The sequence below is a fragment of the Lampetra planeri genome, unplaced genomic scaffold (assembly GCF_965212315.1).
Source record: "Lampetra planeri unplaced genomic scaffold, kcLamPlan1.2.h2 scaffold_1211, whole genome shotgun sequence".
NCBI lineage: Eukaryota > Metazoa > Chordata > Hyperoartia > Petromyzontiformes > Petromyzontidae > Lampetra > Lampetra planeri.
The window spans coordinates 1087-23384 of NW_027613926.1; the positions used below are offsets into that span (position 1 = coordinate 1087).

At 46.7% G+C, this 22298-nt stretch overlaps 1 protein-coding gene across 3 annotated transcripts; it reads left to right on the plus strand.

The window, feature by feature from the left end:
• Window positions 1–296: 296 nt before the first annotated feature.
• LOC144738889 (cytochrome c) lies at window positions 297–17943 on the plus strand. Of its 3 annotated transcripts, none has more exons than XM_078621886.1 (3): window positions 297–345; window positions 14604–14799; window positions 17448–17943. In XM_078621886.1, exons 2-3 carry the CDS (start codon window positions 14631–14633, stop codon window positions 17594–17596), a joined length of 318 nt encoding a protein of 105 aa, XP_078478012.1. In that variant the 5' UTR covers window positions 297–345; window positions 14604–14630; the 3' UTR covers window positions 17597–17943. The 3 variants fall into 3 exon arrangements, with proteins under 3 accessions (XP_078478012.1, XP_078478010.1, XP_078478011.1); XM_078621884.1 differs by lacking the exon at window positions 297–345 and adding an exon at window positions 6937–7070; XM_078621885.1 differs by lacking the exon at window positions 297–345 and adding an exon at window positions 9017–9680.
• The last annotated feature ends 4355 nt before the right edge of the window (window positions 17944–22298 follow it).

The window sequence follows — 22298 nt, forward strand, 5'->3', positions numbered from 1 at the left end:
GAAGAGGAGGGGGTGGGGTAGGAGGAGGAGGGGGGTGGGGGCGGGAAGAGGAGGGGGGTGGGGGCAGGAAGAGGAGGGGGGTGGGGGTAGGTAACAAATGACTTTGTTTCATCAACCCCGATGTATTTACTAACATTGTACACGTGTTTTTGTTTCAAGATTGAAAACCAAAGGGGGGTGCAAGACTGCGGTAAAGCTCAAGAACCACTGGGGTAGACCGACCCACAGCGGCCTGTGTGTGTCGAGTCCCGTCCCCACGACCTCACTCACCACCACCTCACTCACCACCCACCCGCAAGAGTGCGATACTCCTGCACTTGACACCCGCCCCTCGGGGTGAGCCAGGTGAGGCCTGCCCCCCACGTGTTTCCGCTTAGGCTACACGTGTGCAGGTGAGGCCTGCCCCCCACGTGTTTCCGCTTAGGCTAACACGTGTACAGGTGAGGGCCTGCCCCCCACGTGTTTCCGCTTAGGCTACACGTGTGCAGGTGAGGCCTGCCCCCCACGTGTTTCCGCTTAGGCTACACGTGTGCAGGTGAGGGCCTGCCCCCCACGTGTTTCCGCTTAGGCTACACGTGTGCAGGTGAGGCCTGACCCCACGTGTTTCCGCTTAGGCTACACGTGTGCAGGTGAGGCCTGCCCCCCACGTGTTTCCGCTTAGGCTACACCTGTGCAGGTGAGGTCTGCCCCCCACGTGTTTCCGCTTAGGCTACACGTGTGCAGGTGAGGTCTGCCCCCCACGTGTTTCCCCTTAAGCTACACCTGTGCAGGTGAGGTCTGCCCCCCACGTGTTTCCCCTTCGGCTACTCGTGTGCAGGTGAGGCCTGCCCCCCACGTGTTTCCCCTTAGGCTACACCTGTGCAGGTGAGGTCTGCCCCCCACGTGTTTCCGCTTTGGCTACACCTGTGCAGGTGAGGTCTGCCCCCCACGTGTTTCCGCTTCGTCAGCGCGCTCGCTCCCCAGGCGACGTCTGGCAGCGTGTCCCGTGCGTCGGAATGTGGCCGATGCACATTCCCAAATCCCTCGGCGGGTCGCGAGGATGTTTGGGTTCATAATGGCTGCGGCAAGAGATACCGCCGACTGTCGCCGAGAAGCTGGGTTTAAATACCGTACATAGCAGGCGTTACCACGCAGATTGCCAAAATCTTAAACAAACACAAGATCCAGGTCCGATTCAGTACAGTATACACAATCCGTGATCTAATCCCATCTGTGAAGGATGTCATTCCTTCTAGATTTGAAGCTTTCGTGACTGCAAGGATTCATACTTGGGTTTTTTCGGTAAAGTCACGTAGGTAAAAATAATAAATGTGGAAAATAATAAATGTTATTTATTATTTTATTTCTATTATTACTTTTATTAATTTTTTTTTTATTTTTTACCTACGTGACTTTACCGAAAAAACCTAAGAGTATAATGTCATTCCTGATATGCAATATCCGGGAGTCTACAAACGAAGTCGCACCTGTGGTGATTGTTACATTGGGGAAACGAAACGTCATGTCTCGTACCGTGTTCGCGAGCACAAGGCAGATCTGAAACACGGAAGGACTAATACATCCGCCGTGGCTGACCATTGCTATAACGCCGTGGGCTCTCATGATATTGTTTTTTCCGAGACCAAGGTGCTCTGCAAACCTTCGGGCTACTATCAAAGGTTTGTTCATGAAGCCATCCAGATATTTACACATAGACATAACTTCAACCGAGATGGATACAAATTGAGCAATCGTTGGAAGGATGTTATTAACCAGGTAAAACCTGAACTACTTTATGGTTGTTCCATCATATTTACCGGCCACTCGTCTATTTTGCCGAGTTGATTGCATTCTTTCAGTAAAGTCACATTGCTGCTGCATTGGGGTTGTTGGCTTTATTGGAACAGTATAACCTCTTACCACGGTATCTCTCCCCCACTTCAACAAAAATCTTCTTAAAGCTTTCGTGACTGCAGGGATTCATCTTCTTGGTTCTTTCGGTAAAGTCACGTAGAAGGGAATAAAATAATAAAAATTAAACATAATAAAATAATTCTCACGACGTTTCGGCCACAACGCAAGCAGCCGTCCTCACCTGAGGACGGCTGTGGTCGAAACGTCGTGAGAATTATTCTATTATGTTTTATTTTTATTATTTTATTACTTCCCTTCTACGTGACTTTACCGAAAGAACCAAGAATAAAAATCTTCTTGCTGTGGGTTTCCCACCTGATGATGATTGCTTGTGTTGCGATCGAAACGTCGTGATTTAATTTATTTTATACCTACGTGACTTTACTGAAAGAACCAGAGTATAGTAGGAGAGGCTTTCGCGACCACTATCACCCACAGTACAGGGGTTTGTTGGGGGTTACATCGCGTAAATATGAAAATTAATTGTATTAATATTTCGATTTTATAAATATAATTCACGCGATCTAACCCAAAATAAAAACCTGTATTATGGACCAGTCCAGGCCTCCCGTCTATTTCATATGGAGTTCACAATGGCTGGGTCACAAACGCTGACACGGTGCTGCATACATGTCAAGCCATGCGGGTTACTCCGTATTCTTGTACAGGGAAATTGAGTCTTCAGGTCCATGCGGCGTACAGCCGTTTCAATGCGGGCGTTGCGATTTATAAGGGCACTGGGTGATCACTAAAGTCTGATTGGTCTAGAATAAGATAGGCGCACTGATAATGGGTTGAAGGGTATGGTAGTCAAGATCCTGGATTTTAAAAATCAGAAACGGTGCGTGAGTATGTGGGTCCTGGGCCTCCCCTAGGTTGACTCGGCCTCAAATGAGTACCTGTGTAAACATCGCCACTAGGGAGACAAAGGCGGCCGGGCGTGGTGTTGGCCACCCACCCCCTCGTGTGCCGTGCCGGCCTTTATACGTGCTCGCTAACAGCACTTGCCCCTAAAGCCTATTAGGGCTATACGGGGGATCTTTGTCTTTGTCTCTCCCCGTGGGTTCACAATGACCGTGTCAGAAGAGGCACACGTGACGTGCCCACCCCACTGGCTGGACTCCTGGAAATGAGAATGGGTAAGTCAGCTGATGCGGGTATTGCGTAAGCGGGGCCATATCTTTACCGCGTCACAGCCGACTGCTTTCCAGGGGTGACCTCTGACGGAACGACCTTGGGGGAGTGGGGGGTGGAGTGGTGGCGGTGATTGGGGGGTGATGGGGGGGCGGTGTTGGGTCGGTTCGCGCCGCTCGTATTGAGGGCACAGCGGCCAGACGGAATACAGCCATCACACTGAATACAGCCATCACTCTGAATACATCCATCTCTGAATACATCCATCTCTCTGAATACATCCATCACTCTGAATCCATCCATCTCTCTGAATCCATCCATCTCTCTGAATACATCCATCACTCTGAATACAGCCATCTCTCTGAATACAGCCATCTCTCTGAATACAGCCATCTCTCTGAATACAGCCATCTCTCTGAATACAGCCATCTCTCTGAATACAGCCATCACTCTGAATACATCCATCTCTCTGAATACATCCATCACTCTGAATACAGCCATCTCTCTGAATACAGCCATCTCTCTGAATACATCCATCTCTCTGAATACAGCCATCTCTCTGAATACAGCCATCTCTCTGAATACATCCATCTCTCTGAATACATCCATCTCTCTGAATACATCCACCACTCTGAATACATCCATCTCTCTGAATACAGCCATCTCTCTGAATACATCCATCTCTCTGAATACATCCATCTCTCTGAATACATCCACCTCTCTGAATACATCCACCACTCTGAATACATCCATCTCTCTGAATACATCCACCTCTCTGAATACATCCACCACTCTGAATACATCCATCTCTCTGAATACATCCACCTCTCTGAATACATCCACCACTCTGAATACATCCATCACTCTGAATACATCCATCTCTCTGAATACATCCACCACTCTGAATACATCCACCACTCTGAATACATCCACCACTCTGAATACATCCACCACTCTGAATACATCCATCACTCTGAATACAGCCATCTCTCTGAATACATCCATCTCTCTGAATACAGCCATCTCTCTGAATACAGCCATCTCTCTGAATACATCCATCTCTCTGAATACATCCATCTCTCTGAATACATCCACCTCTCTGAATACATCCACCACTCTGAATACATCCATCTCTCTGAATACATCCATCTCTCTGAATACATCCACCACTCTGAATACATCCATCTCTCTGAATACATCCACCTCTCTGAATACATCCACCACTCTGAATACATCCATCTCTCTGAATACATCCACCTCTCTGAATACATCCACCACTCTGAATACATCCATCACTCTGAATACATCCATCTCTCTGAATACATCCACCACTCTGAATACATCCACCACTCTGAATACATCCACCACTCTGAATACATCCACCTCTCTGAATACATCCACCACTCTGAATACATCCATCTCTCTGAATACATCCACCTCTCTGAATACATCCACCACTCTGAATACATCCACCACTCTGAATACATCCATCTCTCTGAATACATCCATCTCTCTGAATACATCCACCACTCTGAATACATCCATCTCTCTGAATACATCCACCTCTCTGAATACATCCACCACTCTGAATACATCCATCACTCTGAATACAGCCATCTCTCTGAATACATCCATCTCTCTGAATACATCCACCACTCTGAATACAGCCATCTCTCTGAATACATCCACCTCTCTGAATACATCCACCACTCTGAATACATCCATCACTCTGAATACAGCCATCTCTCTGAATACATCCACCACTCTGAATACATCCATCTCTCTGAATACATCCACCTCTCTGAATACATCCACCACTCTGAATACATCCATCACTCTGAATACATCCATCTCTCTGAATACATCCATCTCTCTGAATACATCCACCTCTCTGAATACATCCACCACTCTGAATACATCCATCACTCTGAATACATCCATCTCTCTGAATACATCCATCTCTCTGAATACATCCATCACTCTGAATACATCCACCTCTCTGAATACATCCACCACTCTGAATACATCCATCACTCTGAATACAGCCATCTCTCTGAATACATCCACCACTCTGAATACATCCATCTCTCTGAATACATCCACCTCTCTGAATACATCCACCACTCTGAATACATCCATCACTCTGAATACATCCATCTCTCTGAATACAGCCATCTCTCTGAATACATCCATCACTCTGAATACATCCATCTCTCTGAATACATCCACCTCTCTGAATACAGCCATCTCTCTGAATACAGCCATCTCTCTGAACACATCCATCTCTCTGAATACATCCATCTCTCTGAATACAGCCATCACTCTGAATACAGCCATCTCTCTGAATACAGCCATCTCTCTGAATACAGCCATCTCTCTGAATACAGCCATCTCTCTGAATACAGCCATCACTCTGAATACATCCATCACTCTGAATACAGCCATCACTCTGAATACATCCATCTCTCTGAATACATCCATCTCTCTGAATACAGCCATCTCTCTGAATACATCCATCTCTCTGAATACATCCATCACTCTGAATACATCCATCACTCTGAATACATCCATCTCTCTGAATACAGCCATCTCTCTGAATACATCCATCTCTCTGAATACAGCCATCTCTCTGAATACATCCATCACTCTGAATACATCCATCACTCTGAATACATCCATCTCTCTGAATACAGCCATCTCTCTGAATACAGCCATCTCTCTGAATACATCCATCACTCTGAATACAGCCATCTCTCTGAATACATCCATCACTCTGAATACATCCATCACTCTGAATACATCCATCTCTCTGAATACAGCCATCTCTCTGAATACAGCCATCTCTCTGAATACATCCATCACTCTGAATACATCCATCTCTCTGAATACAGCCATCACTCTGAATACATCCATCACTCTGAATACATCCATCTCTCTGAATACATCCATCTCTCTGAATACATCCATCACTCTGAATACATCCATCACTCTGAATACATCCATCACTCTGAATACATCCATCACTCTGAATACATCCATCACTCTGAATACAGCCATCACTCTGAATACAGCCATCTCTCTGAATACAGCCATCTCTCTGAATACAGCCATCTCTCTGAATACATCCATCACTCTGAATACATCCATCTCTCTGAATACATCCATCTCTCTGAATACATCCATCTCTCTGAATACATCCATCACTCTGAATACATCCATCACTCTGAATACATCCATCACTCTGAATACATCCATCACTCTGAATACAGCCATCACTCTGAATACAGCCATCTCTCTGAATACAGCCATCTCTCTGAATACAGCCATCTCTCTGAATACATCCATCTCTCTGAATACATCCATCACTCTGAATACATCCATCACTCTGAATACATCCATCTCTCTGAATACATCCATCACTCTGAATACAGCCATCTCTCTGAATACATCCATCTCTCTGAATACAGCCATCTCTCTGAATACATCCATCTCTCTGAATACATCCATCTCTCTGAATACATCCATCTCTCTGAATACAGCCATCTCTCTGAATACAGCCATCTCTCTGAATACATCCATCTCTCTGCGGTCTGTGAGACAATGGAGTCAAAGGTCACCGGCCCACCCCCTCCCACGTGGCGCTCGCCGGCTCTTACGGTGACGTCACCAACCGAACGCACTTCCGGTCACGTACGCTCGTCACGAGACCGGAAATTGTCCGGGGGCGGGAAGAAAAGGGGAGGGGAAGACCGCTTTAACAAATAAAAAAAACATGAATCGCACGCAAGTAAAATATAAATTAACGCCATAAAAATGCACGGACTAAATCGTACGAAACGCGTTACTGTGTTGTTTAAATTAATAAACATGACCTCCCAATAAAAACAAATATACAATTGAGAAGCTAAAAAAAACGTCGCGCGTCACGTCCGGCGTGAGGTCACCCGTCGTCACGTCCGGCCTGACGTCACTCGCCGGCATCCGTGTCTGACCTTCGTGGAGTTCACAGAGCGCGAGAGGCCGGCGGCACGTGCAGCAGCTGAGTGAGTTCCCGCGCTTTTCTCTCCTCCACCACCACCACCACACACAAATTGATGCCGTAAATCGACGTGAATCACCTCACGAGAGTCAAGTTAAAGCGACGACAACGCGTCCGTCCGGCAGCGACCGTTTTTTTTTAAAGATGAAAATCGCCTCAGGCTCACGGCGAGGTCGTCTCGCGGCGTCTCGGTGACGAAGAGTCGCCGGTTTAGTCGACGTGTTGGGTTGTATTCGTTTCTACGTGTGCGATGACAGGGTTGGTTATTTAAACGTTGTATTATTAACGAGGTCCGAGGCTTGGAATCTCCAGTCGCTGGCTTCGGTTCGGGCCGCTTCCTCCCCACTCTCAAGCGAGTGTTTGAAACTAAAACAAAGTCGCTTTAACAAAGTCACGAGTGGTCATTGTCTGGCGAGAGTCGTAATAGTGGTTATGGTCGAAGTTGGAATTGTTGGTGCAGTCGTAATGTCCTGTGATGATTGGCCCCTGTCACGTGAATGTGGAATTTCCACGGTTGGCTGAGGAGGGGCTTTAAACGTATTGATTACCGCCTGCTATGTTTCTTTGTGTTTTTTTCTTAAATCTAGATCTTCGTGTTAAATCAACAGTTTGGCATTGTTCGGAATCTTTGTTCTCCAGCATTGGAATGTGGAATTTCCAATTAATCGCCGATCGCTTTTTAACGGGTTACTAGCGCATCCTCGCGTTCACTTGAGCAGTATCGGTGATGGATCGATTGTGCGCGGTCCATGATGGTCATGATGGAGTTATGGTACTTGGTCCGGCCACGAGAACGTGTAGTTTAGTTATTACTACAGGGACGGGGTGGGGAGGGGGGGTCGTAAACGGGACATTTGCGCGTTTCCAAACTCATTGGAGAGGGGAAACTACTTTGACTTGTTTGACTTTGAGGGCAGTCGTCAAGTGATTGTCCGATTAGATGGCTGGCTCTTATCATAGGAACGTGGAATTTCCACCACATGGCTCAGGTTTGTAAACGGGAACATCGGCGTCGTCCCCATGCTCAGTTGAGTGGGAAAGCTCTTTGACTTGTGTGTCCTATTTGACTTTGTTAAGGTCACCCTGCAATCGGCAACTGCCTTGTCGTGGCAACGACACTTTTGTGAGCCTTCGGAGGACATTTCTAATCTATATTAGGCTCTTAGTATGGAATGTGCAATTGCCACTATTAGGGCATTATCATCAGCAGCAACCATGGCCAATCCACTGCTAGATGAAGGCTCCCCACAAGACATCACCCACGATGTTAGAATATTCTACCAGTCACCGGCACTTGGGCTGATTTCACCGCTCCGTCTGTGCCCTTATTTGAACGAGAAACGGACTTCTCATAAAGCTGTGACCTTTTCTTTGACTTTGGGAAAAGCCTGGGGTTGGCCATTGATCCTTAACAACTTTTCGATTTAAAGCTTTCGTGACTGCAGGGATTCATCTTCTTGGTTCTTTCGGTAGTCACGTAGAAGGGAAATAATAAAAAAAATACGTGACTTTACCGACTTTACCGAAAGAACCAAGAAGACTTAACAACTTTGTCTCGTCAGTGAATGTCCATGTAACTACGGGACTGACCGCTCCTCTGCCATAGGTAGGCATAACTTTCAAGCACTTTCCCGGGCATTTAAATAGGACTATTAATACTTCCCGAGTGATGGGTTGAGTAAGCAGGCTCATATTATTTTGAAATAATAAAATGCTTGTACTGGTATATAATGCGTAATTTTAAAGTGTCCCTCTTTAAATTTCGATTTAAAGCTTTCGTGACTGCAGGGATTCATATTCTTGGTTCTTTTGGTAAAGTCACGTAGAAGGGAAATAATAAAATAATACAAATCAAACATAATACAATTCTTCACCTGAGGACGGCTGCTTGCGTTGTGGCCGAAATGTCGTGAGAATGTTATTTTATAATGTTTTATTTGTATTATTTTATTATTTCCCTTTTCCGTGACTTTACCGAAAGAACCAAGAATATGTCCATCTTTACTCACTTGGACAATGTGGCAGCACTAAGTGAAATCAAATTCCAGTTTGTTGGTCGACTCAGCCCATCACAATCACCATCCCCTCCACAGTGAAGATAAAACAAGTGACTACTTTGTGGGAAGTCAACGGTGGCCGACCTCATGGGCCGATTGGCACCTCGTCCTGGGAATTTGTCATTTCCTGCAGTGGCTCTAGACCACCAATTGGAGGTGGCACACCCACACCCCCAGTGCTGTGGGGGACACAAGTTTGACATTGACGTGACACTTCAGCGGCGTGTTACGTTGTTACTGTGTTCTGTCATTTTTGGCCCGGGTCCATGAGTTGAAGGTTGTACATACGTTCTTTCTCTCTCTGTCGGCCCCTTCATTTATTTTGGGTACAACTTTTCGCCAGTAGTATTATCATTCTTTTAACCGAGGCGATGCCTGCCTAATTGGCTCCAAAGACTTTGGAATTAGTGAGGGAATCATCGAGAGTCATTTGACGGATGATAAGGTTAAAACTTGAGGTTAGTAACCTTTGGTGTGGAGCGCTTCACCTCAGTGTAGTTTTATTTCCCTGCCTTTGAGAAGAGTGACCCACATCGGAAGTTGTCTTCTATTGTAAGGTAAAAACCTTGGCTTGTTTAATTTGTCAATTACACCAGTCATATTTAGAGATTTGCTTAATTAGCCGGTTGATGCTATTAGGAGTTTTATTTGCTTGGTTAATGTATGGGCCGGGTTGTGTGTGTGTCTGTGTGCGTGCACTTTGGCATGATGGGTGTTAGTTAATCTCAGGGTGGGTTGATGTCCAATGTAGAAGGTTGTATGCAAAGATAAACGTAGATAGACACATTTTTAAGAATACACAAGCACATATAGGCATAAATACCAACACGCATTTGGCTTATTTAACCAAAATGTGTATAAATCGAGTCACTTAATCTGTTGTGGAAAATATTTTCATTCACAGATTATCGTTCCCGATTATAACTGCGATTGAATGGAAATCAATCGACAGCTTATTGCAAATTAGGTATATGATTGAACGTGGTTTAGTCTATGGGGGTTTCTGTATACAGCCATCTCTCTGAACAAATCGTCTAAGTTCAATGCCTGTACCACAGCGGCCATTCCTTCTCTGGTACTGATACCTTTGAGGTAACTGTAGTTTTCGAGAGAGATTCTCATCGCGACAAAACGTGGCGGAAGTGGCTGTGAGTCAGAACATTTTGAGAATGTATTAGTCATCTTGACGATTAGATTCGCCTCCCTATTATAGGAATGCAGAATTTCCACTGCTGCCTCGTCATGGCTTCCTTCAGAGATGAGCACTCTAACGTGGTTCATTCACGAGAGAATGCACTTGGATTTGGTTTTCATTCCCAGCCTTTCGCCCTTTTCCAATCCACTGCTGGATGAAGGCCTCACCCATGCTGTGTAGGTCGTGGTAGGCTTCGGCAAGGTAAAGTAATGTACCCTTTTTACCGGGTAAAAGGGTAAAGGTAAAGGGTAAAGGTGTCGACATGCCAAGGGGTAAGGTAAAGGGTAGGGTAAAGGTAGCGCGAAGTATTACCCGGTAGATACGGTGCCTTGTTTACCGCTAAAAGCTCCGTGGCACAGTCCGTGGCCTCCATTTAATAAGTAATATTTAAAAAAAACTTTTTTTTAACACGCTTTTATTAAATGTACCGTACGAGTAATGGCAGAACTCCACGACTCCAGGAAGTGGCCCCGAAACTTGCCACAACGTCAGGGGGCCGTGGTGATTTACAGCCAACGTCAGTTGACCGTGGACAATTAGACCCAAGCCGAAACATAACATATAAAAAAGAATGATTAAAAACAGATATTTTTATGATAGAATATAGCGTTGTCATAAGTATGACAGAAGTATACCAAGTTTGCAGTCTATATCATATTGGGAAGTGGGTTAAAATTGAGTTGCAAGATTTGAGGATACGACAACAACAACAGACAGAGTGAGTTCAAAGAAAGTGTGTAAAATTGGAATCATCGAGAGTATTCTATATGGTTAAAGCGCTGTACCTAGCATTTACCGTTATAAACCTTTTTCATGTGTAGTTCCCTAGTAATTACCCTGTAATCGGGTAATTTGTATGGGGTAAGGGTAAAAGGTAGGGTAAAGGTAGGCTCGTTGCTTTTTACCGTTTACCTTTTACCTTACCTGCTAAAGGGTAAAGGGTAGAGTAGAGCGATTGTATTGTGGTAAGGTAAAAGGTAGGGTAAAGTTTGTCTTGTTTTTTTTACCGTTTAACTTTTACCTTACCTTGCCGAAGCCTAGGTCGTGGGGGTCGTTTACTACGCTGGCTAATACTGATTGGTGGGGACCAGTTCAGATATCACTTGCAACTGATGTTACCCGTGACTGGGAATCAAACTAAGGCTGGCGACTTCAGAGTGCATAACGCAAACCTTAATTCGGAGCTTAAAGGTAACTATTGGATAATCCAGGAGTCGGTGCCAATTTCACTCCTGTAGGCTGGGACAATAGCCAATTCAAATCGGAGCTTACTCCTTATTTGGCTGTTACTCAAAGTTGGAATCTGTGTAAATGAACACGAAAAATGCCACCGCTCTGGGCTTACGATCATTCGATTCGGAATGGGACTCGGGAGTTACAAATTCCAAATCAATTTCAACATCTTCGTTGTAATTAAACCCAAGTTAATCTGTTTGTTTCATACAGGGCTCCTTGTAGAATTAAGGTAAACTTAACTCAAAGTGTCAGTGGTGTTTTCTGTAATAAAATGTACATGGAACAGAGCACTACTGTAGGAATCAAAGGGGTGGAGTGGCAGAGCAATGGAAAGCACACCCGCACTCGATGAAGCCCCGTGAACCGAGTTCAATTCCCTGCCCACGTCTAACATCAGTGGCGAGTGATACGTGAACTTGTCTTGGGGCTGCTTCTTCACAAACCTGGTTACGGAAATCCCATAAGGCCATCATCCAACAGTAGAGAGACAGTTGAAACATATATATAGTTTTAAAGTTCTGCACTTGTGTTGGAAATTCCACATTTCCATGAAAGGCATGACGTTATCCACCGGACAACTGTCAAATTTCAAAAAAGTGGAGACTTCATTTAATCAACACCAGAGGGATGACAATGCCATTCCCATTGCTCCTAATTAGACTTACAATGGTGATACTGTGATGTATAACACGTACGTTGTCTGGACCAATATTATCCATAATAGAGGTTTTTGGGTTAGATCTTGTGTAAATATAAATGTGTCGTTAAACCCGCCACCACCCGACACAGCCAATTACTACGGTTTGTCACGTAAACAGAACGTGCCAATTCGTTACTAGTTCAGCATACCGGTGTGGTGGGGAGTAAACCCACAACATTTACAATTCGAGTACGACGTTTCGTCAGTAATTACAACTAGCATTATCAGGCAGACACATTTATACGTACGCGATATAACCCAAACACCTCTAATGGACTGATGTATCGTAAGAGATGAGGTCTGCAAAATATCTTCGTATCCTGATTATCGTACAGGAATACCTTGCAATTTCGTCTGGTTAGGGACCAGAGCATGGACGAATGTGTAAGCAGAGCCTTTATTTAGCTTGAAAATGTATTTTGGCCGGCGAAAAACATACATGCAAATAACAGTAATAAAAAAAATAAGGACAGTATGAATACTGTTACACGTGTTTTATAATCACGAAAATAACTAGGAAAACTCTTATCACAAAAATAACTATGAATTGTTTACAGTATAATCACAGAAATAAGTACGTTATTAATAATATATGAATCAACACAAATATAAGAGATGCTCACTGAACGACTTCTATTCAAAGACTGAACCAAAAAGATGGCGCGTGGCGCGAATGTCGTGGAAGGTTTGGGATGATATGGGATGTGGACGAAATTTGAAATGTGGTGATAATTGAAAACGGCCAAAAGAGCGAAGTGACGAAAGTCAAGGTATCACTGTAGCTCATTTTGTCGAAAAACATTTAATTTCTTGACAAATTATTTATTCAATGACAAATACAATAGTTACGTTACCCATGAAGTTAGTGCTTCAAAAAATTGTGTTCCAACAATAATTTACACTGCTAATATCAATCCATTGATTTATAAGTTATTGTGATAATTATTTAATGAGTGATTGTGTAACCCACAGCATGGTCTGGCATATGAAGAGTAACTGCAGTTACATAGAGTTGCATTTAAATCTGTCGAATTACATAGAGATCCATAGAGTTACACTGAGATGAATAGACTGAGCTGGTTAGGCCCATTAAAATGAGCAGCTCTTTTACAAGGACGACCACAGCCTAGGATGGTTTTCAGCCACGGCAAGTACAGGACATTTCAGGGAGGGAATGTGCAAATGAACATTAAGCAAAAAAATGTACTTACACGAAATCCGTGCCAGATCCAACTGCAAACAGGATAGACAGTAACGAGTGCTTAAGTGCAATTCACACACAGTGGCAAAAAAATAAACATCTCATACAGGACCCTACCATTGAACCCTCCCCGGTTTCAACCTTCCACGCCGCCAATGATTGACCATCAGCCGAATCGGGACCGGGCCGTGTGGCCGATGCGTCCACCCGATGTACAAATGGCGCATCAAAGATTCTGCAGCCTGCGAGTGCGGCCACGAATCCCAAACCAACGACCACGTCTTAAACACTCCACCGTGATGCTGTCTTCACTCCTTTAAAGGAGTGGACAGCAAATTGAGTGGATAACGAATCAAAATTTACATCTTTGATCTGCTGCTATTAATCCATACGAAAGAAAAAGTAAGAACAGTGCCAACAATCCCGTCATAGACGTATATGAATAAACCGGACGCACAGTCTCGGACATAACGGAGCTCGGCTCGACGAAGCACAAGTCCTGCGGAGCGCAATTACAGAGTTCTGGGGTAATTGCCCCGCCGTACGAAGTTACATTGCACTGTGACGTGGCCCAAGCGGCAGCGCGTCCATTGCCACTTGTTGCTCCGGCAGAGGTCGCAAACGGGTTTTGATTCCTTACCCGTACCCGGCCGCACCAGAGTCGCAAAAAAGTACCCTACCCAATACCCGGCCGGGTACGGGTAGCCGGGTATCGGGTAGGGTACGGGTATCGGGTACCCGATTGCGACCTCTGTGCTCTGGGCAGGCAGGCCACGTCGATACTCACTGGCATGTTGACCATAAACATCGCCTTCGTAGGGTGCATCAAAGGATTCCGCGAGGGCATTCAATCCAGATTTGCAAAAAAAAAGTACTCGGAATTGACTTAATTTTGAAAACGCGCGGCAATCTTCTTCCCCTGACTGCCAGAGACGAACGCCCGCTTGCAGGCTCAGGTGCCGAGTCACCTTTTTGTTGCACAGGGTGACCGGGGATGCCCGTTCAGATGTTTGATATAAGATGTCAGGCTATTTTGGCGTGCAAAGCACTGTTGAGGTGCCGCGTGCCATGATGTGCGTGCTTCCAATCAATGACAAATTATTATTACAAAACCCCCTACCGCTTTTCACCCCCTGACCCCGCACCAGATCAGTTGTGTGGAGACAGCAGTGGAGATGGGTGACGTGGAAAAGGGCAAGAAGGTGTTCGTGCAGAAGTGCTCCCAGTGCCACACGGTGGAGAGCGCCGGCAAGCACAAGACGGGCCCCAACCTGTCGGGTCTGTTTGGCCGCAAGACCGGCCAGGCCCCGGGCTTCAGCTACACTGACGCCAACAAGTCCAAGGGTGGGTGCGGCCAAGTGCACGCACGCACACGTACTGTTATTGTTGTCACTATGTATTTACGTGAGTGTGTGTGCGCGCGTCAGCAAAAGCACTGTGTAAATGTAATGGGGAGCGGTAGAGCAGTGGTTAGCGCGCTGCGCTACGAACCCGGCTACCCGGGTCCGATTCTCGCTCACGGCTAACACCAGTGGCGATTATCTAAACCGGTCCTGGGACTCCCCTAGGATGACTCGGCCTGAAATGAGTACCTGGTGCAGTGCGTCAACATGGCCACTTGGGAGACAGGCGGCCGGGAGTGGTGCTGGCCACCCACCCCCTTGTGTGCCGTGCCTGCCTTCATAGGAACTCGCAAACACCACTTCTTCCAACAGTCTGTTCAGGCTATACGGGGGATCTTTGTCTTTGTGTGTCAAGTGTTTTGTCTATGGTGTGTGTCCGTGTGTGCGTACGAGTGTGTTTGGGGAGCGGTAGTCACCACTTGGTGACTTCTCGCCATTTAACGCAAGAAACGCCAGCAGCAGCAGCAGCAGCAGCCGCTGTTGTGTAAATTGAAGCAAAACTGTTTCCCTGAAGAATTCCAATGTGGAATTTCCACCACTGGCTCCGAATTAGCAGTGGGCATAGATAAGCAGCGTCCAACACTCATTAAAGCACTTTGGGCGGGGATGGACTCCGTGGCTTCCGAGAAAGATCGGGGTCGATTTAAAAAGGCAAAACGCCATGGGACTGGTTTTCCTTGGAATTAAACACAGTTCGGCACACGCACCGTGTAAGCGTATAATGACCCTCCACAGTGAACAAATGTGTCCCCTCCCTGCACTGGATGAATGGTAAGGGAAGGGACCCAGAGGGCAGTTAAAAAAATAATGTAAAGCCAAGCTGTTTATTAACAGCAGCAGCTACACGCTAATTCGACCATTTGCATTTCACCCCACCACTCTCTCACTTTCCAGTGGTACCCCCACCCCCCATCACTGGAATGTAGAATTTCCACCAACACCATAAAAGTGGATGTTGCCCCGTCGCTTGTTTGAGCCAGGCAGACAGCAGTGATAATAATTCGTAATATAAATATGTTGCAGCCCTTGGTCCAGCATTGGAACTCCTCCAGGAACTTTGATAACATTCAGTTCCCGAAGAAGAAGTTCCCACCACTTGGAGTGGAACGTCGGAGATGGTGCTGATCAACGCGCGGTGCAACCCAAAAACACATTGCAGAGCAACAGAGCAGCACAACCGCGACAACTTATGCAGTTTCATGACTCAAAGTGGTGTTATTTAGGTAACATCTGCCTTGCATCCCAAGATCTGCGCAGTGCCGTAACATCTGCTGCTGCTGGTACTGACTGTGCCATCCCGGCTAATCATAGACAAGAGGGCGTCTCAAAGTCATAAGCGCCTGCTGGTTGAAGCCTCGGCCCGGTTATGTTGGTAACTCTATCGCTACGGAGTCCGCTCCCGTCACTGAAATGTCACGAACCGCTTGGCCCCAGCTATTTAAGGCTGCAAGGGTTGCCTCACGTTCCTGGCATCGGTTTGCATTTGCCCCTGTGTGTGTCTGCCACTGTGTGTGTGTGTGTCTTTGTGTTCAGGCTATACGGGGGTCTTTGTTGTCTTTGTGTGCGTGTCATTGTGTTGTTACGAGGCGCCTTATAAACGATTATGTTGTAATGCCGTGCTTTGGTGGCTGTCTCTTTCTCACTGTGTCATGATGTTCGTTCTTCAAGATGTCAGCGGTGCCCTCTTCCATTTCGCTTTGTCCATATTTACTCAAGAACTTTGCGTTAGATACTCCCAGTTGCCATCCATGTGTGGCTTTGTGCATGCCTGTCATTCAGCACTGTGGAGGTGAGGGGTTGGTGGATAAATCACAAAATCGTGAAATGTCAACCGTTTTCTAACCTTGTCGAAAACACACAATTGGTGTTTTTACATTAGAGGTAATTCTAAAACATTGACACCGGTTGTACAAGTGTCGGAGTAGTGATGGATGGTGATGACGCGAGGCAGTCTTTATCCAGCAGTGGATCTAAAATGGATGATGATGAAACTACTTTTTAAAACGAATCTACCTGAGCAGTACATAAATATGTCGTGCACTGAGGCTGCAGTTTTTTTTGTAATGAAAAAGAATTTGGGAAAGGATTTGGGAACCGGTATTTAAATGTGGACATTTTTTGCAACCACCTTTAGTTTCAACTTGCATTTGTATTTTTATTGTTACATGATACTAGTGTATTTTTCTGCAGACTAAAATGGGATTTTAAACAACTGATATCACTGGACAATATTTCATTGGTTTAGAATAATATTTTAATTCATGTTTCACTCCCACATAGTAGGTTGGGGTTTTTTTTGTTGTATCACGTTTCCACAACCTGACAGTCCACTGGTTCTCTCCATGTTGGGTGGCACTCATCCATTAGCAACCCTGTGGTACTAGTGGAAATTCCACATCGCCAAAAGCACGACAACTAGCTGACTTCCTTAAAGTATTGCTGCCACGTAGCTCGCCAGTCCCAAAGCGGTTATGGTGACGACGACGATAAATGATGTGCGTGCCAACACCCGAGCGGGACTCGAACCTTGGACTTTGCGATCGCGAACCGAGCACACTAAACCGTCTCCCCTCGTCCCCGGCGGTGCAGGCATCGTGTGGAACGAAGAAACCCTCTTCGTGTACCTGGAGAACCCGAAGAAGTACATCCCGGGCACCAAGATGATCTTCGCCGGCATCAAGAAGGAGGGCGAGAGGAAGGACCTCATCGCCTACCTCAAGAAGTCGACCTCGGAGTAGACGGACGGGCACACATCCAGAAGAAGTCGGCCGGCAGAAACACACGCGGCAAGGGCGATGGCAACTGCGTGTGCGCCCCGTATTTATTTCCAGTCCCCCGTCCAATTACATTTTCAGCCGAGCGGAGTTGCCTTGCACACTTCTCGGGCAGCTCCGCACGCGCGCGCACGTGCAGCTTTGGAGTTTCCGCCTCGCACAGAGAGGGAGGGAGCGAGCGGGCGATTAATCGTCTTTGTTGGTAGTTACGGTTCTCCTGTGGAATGTCACCGGCTCTGGGCCGTTGTGTGTGTGGGGTTGGGGAACTTTTAATGTGAATGGCGAATAAAAGCAAAACCCGTACAAACTCGCAGCTGGGTGCACATGTTTTGTTTGTTGTGACACCGTATTTTTGGATTTTTTTTTATAACACATTCCTGCGGAGGGAGCTGGTAGGAACGTTGGGTTGCTCGGTCAATGGTCAGGGTCAACGGCGGCGTGGTGTATTCCGCAAATATGGCCGACTGTGAGGGCGGGCACAAGCCGGTGTGAGTAGGTTAAACGTTGAGTTTTATAAGGGCACCACGGGGTGACCAGCCCCTCCCCACCCAGCTCCTCCCCACCCAGCCCCTCCCTGCACGACGGACGGGCACAATCATTCCCTGTGGGCTGGTGTAACCAGGAGGTTCTTACCAGTATAATCGTGCATTGCTGTGGGTGGCAGAGGGGGTTCGTTGGGCAGTTATAGAGGGGCAGAGGGTAGTGCAAGTCCATTGTTGAATCGAGAGCTTAATTTATCACGAAATATTTTAGGGCCCTCTCGTAGACTGGAGCTGTGCCTAATATCCACAGCGAGATGGTATACTGGATGTGGTGGTGTTGCCGGAAGCAAGATGTATGTTTGGCGGCCGTTGAGCCAGGTAGACCCAGTTGCATTAGCCCTGGTTGTATTGTTCTTCTATGGTCACATCACGGAGATTGTACTCTCAGCACTCATGACCTCCAAGACACTTGGCCACCTCTTGAAGTGAATATTAAACGGCCGTTTGAACAGCTGCCGCAATTTTACAGAAAGACTTGACGGGGACTCGGCAACACAGAAAACCACTCTTCACATTTTTTTTAACAATAGTTTTATTTGTATAGACTTATTTCGTTTGTAAGGCACTTTTGAGTTTAGTGTTGTCGTACCAAAAACCCCGTTAGTCATATAAAAAATCTACGTCAAACATGTAAAATTGCAACATTCAAGAAAGAAAAATAGAAGTGACTTTATAATCACCGGCAGTTCCATCAATGTGAAATGTACTTGGTAAAAAAAAGCCTAAAGTGATTTCTAGCTCTCAAGCGAACATCACGGACCCAGTGTTCATCGTACAGCCGCACAGAGCGAAGTGGTTGAAAAATGCACATTGTTACAGTGGGGACGAGTCTTCTCCACAGCACCGAACCCCTGTTGATCTTCTCGAAGGAGGGATGATGGGCAAAGTCAGACACTCTTCCTCACCCCCCCACCCCACGATTGCGAGCCGGTTACGAAATTTACTTCGGCACCGTCAACAGCCGACACGCTAACATCGCTTAGCTACGCAGAAATACTTTTATATATAACAGCTTATTGGCAGCAAGCAAGCGTCGTCCTAGGACTCCAGCAGAAACGTACTTTAGCACCGTGAAATCGCTATTATCTGCACCTGTCGTTGACTAAAACCCACGACTTACGTTTGCTACGATGTGAACGTTTCACCGAGCCTGGGAGCTCTTTGATAATACTGCTTTGGTGAGCGTCGGCGTTCCGGACTGCTTCTGCCGGAAAGAACGACCGCTAATAATTGTCCTTAAACCTATAGGCGGTAAACAGGGGAACTGTTTTCAGATTTGGTTACCGGTTCTAAAAAAAATATATTTATCTGTCGCTGGCACCCGATTCTGGTGGGATTTTAGAAATGAATGCACCGGATTGGCACCCGCGAACGTACAGACGGCACAAGTCACTGCGTGGTACATTTGCCCTCCCCTTTCACGTCAAAGATAAAGGGGCAGCCCTTCAATTGCTTGCCCACGCTACTGCTGGCAGGCGGGTGTTTGGTCTACTCTTCCACGCAGACTGGAGGAGCATTCGAAGAGCAGACCCGCTTAACATGCCCACACAACTCCGGGCTGCTAATGGGTCGTTCAAGTTTAAAACCTCTGGAGTGCTCGGCCCATTGAATGCATCTCCAGGCGTCTTGGAGGAGGTTGAAGCCGTCCCCAAACGGTATCAAGAATTTTTGTCCTTGGGCATTTTTACACGCGCGGGAAAACCGGTGACTTAAAACTTTCGTGCCGTTACCGGCAATGCAATAATAAAAAAACCGCACAAAACATGTTAACAACCCTACTAATAATACATATGGAGTGTTAATTTCTAAGGCAAATGTAGATTTTTTTTTTAAACGTTAGCCTACTTATGGAATACACCGATTTATGGAAAACCGAACGCACCATCACCACCCACCCCCCAGTGTGTACGTGTGACAACACCCACCGTGGTATGTTACGAGCCATTGGCGTTGGGAAGCAACAGTCTCCCCACACACTGCACGCGCCTCATCGTTACTAAACAGCACCGCGCGATTTAGCACGTGGGACACGTGTACACACACACAGACACACACAGACACGCACGACCGCAGTGTAAACTATAACTGCACATAAGGGTCTCTCCCCCCCTCCCCGTTTAACCCATCGGACCACTGGGGCAAGCCCTGTTTGCGAGCACCTATTAACGGGCTTGGCACGGCAAGCGAGTGGTGGGGCGGTGTGGTCGGCGCCACGCTGGTTGGTATTTGTGTTCTCGCGAGTACAGCTCAGTCGACCAAGAGGGAGAACCAGGAGCGGTGCTTTGGGTATTTGTCACCGATGCAGGCGGCGGCTGGCAATGTCAATTTCAGGTCGGCGGGTCCGTGACGCAAGCCGTTCACGGCCTCGCCACCGTCAAAGGACGGTCTCTACCTTCTTGGTTCTTTCGGTAAAGTCACGTAGAATGGAAACAATAGAAATAAGCGTCTCCCCGACAGACCTGGTCTTCACCTGATGACGGCTGCTTGCGGTGTGGCCGAAACGTCGTGAGAATTATTTTATTATGTTTTATTTTATTATTTTTATTGTTTCCATTCTACGTGACTTTACCGAAAGAACCAAGAAGATGAATCCCTGCAGTCACGAAAGCTTTAAATCGAAATTTGACGGTCTCTACGTTTAACTTCCTTCGCCACCGTACGTAGCCAGCCGTGCCAGTCGCAGGTGCGGGGTAGGGACGACAAACGAAACGCGTGCGGGATGCATTTCGCATGCGCCGTGTGACCACTTTCATTTGCGTGAAGGTCAATGGGGTCACCTGCGTTGTAGAGGTGTACCAAGTGGGTGTGTAGACTGGGGGGGGGGGCCCTCTTAGTCGACCGCAGTGGTTTTGCTTCGTCTCACCCGACATCGCCACCTGGCGACCGGGGGGGCAGACAGCTGCTCGTGTACGGGACTGCAGTGTGATCATTACGCCTTCATCACGGGACCTCCTTTGCCAGTCTTACATTATGATAATAGGTTTTTACCCTTTTCTGGCAATACTAAAACGGGTGTGAAGATTTTAAAACACCAAACTGAAACCTTTGCAAGGAATCATGTCTGCATTCACCACACATACTTGTGTGGTGAACATGCAAACAAAAAAACATGCTCTGACAGTCTATGGTGCATTGCCTTTGAAACTGATTGGTCCACACCAGAGACGGCTTTCTTCAGAGCCTAGTCTCACTAACAGCGTTAGACCAGAGGACGCCACAAGGCGACCAGCACAAGGACAACGCACTCTCAGGACATTGAGAGATCCGGGAGAGCAGCTACATCATGGGACCCCCTTTGCCAGAAAAGGGAAAAACCTATTATCATAATGCGCCTTTTGGCGTCATCTGGTCCAACACCATGTGAGACGAGGCTCTAAGAAAAGCTGTCTCGGGTGTGGACCAATCAATTTCAAGGACAGTGCATATCATTATCAGAGTTGTGTTTTTTGTTTGCATTCCGACCGCAGGTATTGTGGTCAATGCAAACATGACTCCTTGTAAAAAAAAAGGTGTCAGTTTTGTTGCCAGATAAAAGGGTAAAAAAACAATTATCATATTTTGCTACTGGCAAAGGAGGTTCCAATGGTGTAAACCTATCATCAATAACGCCTTCTTTGCTCGGGAAAGCCTCAGCGATTCGCGAGTTCTCTCAAGTCTCGTGTTCAGGAGGGTCCTGCCAGGTGTTTCGTTGCCGGGGCACCGGGGCGTGGGTGGGGTGCGATGATGTTGCTGCTGTGTATAATCCCAAGTGAGTAATAAGCAGGTACTTTTTTCGGGCATTGGGATATTTGACCGATGCTGGTTACGTTGTACGTTTAGCGAAGGGAGGAAACCCATGCAGAATGGAGAGAACATGCCAACTCCACTCACACAAAGTTCAACTGACTGTTGGGGCAAGCACTGTTGGGGCAAGCGAGTAGCACCTATGAAGACCGGCACCATGGCACACGAGGTGGTGGGTGGCCAGCACTACGCCCGGTCACGATCGTCTCCCGAGTGGCGATAATGGCCTTCAGGCTGAGTAGACCTAGGGGAGGCCCAGGACCGATTCAGATAATTGTCACCGGTGTTGGCCGCGAGTGGGAATCCAACCCCGGTCGCTGGGTTCGTAGCGCTGCACCACC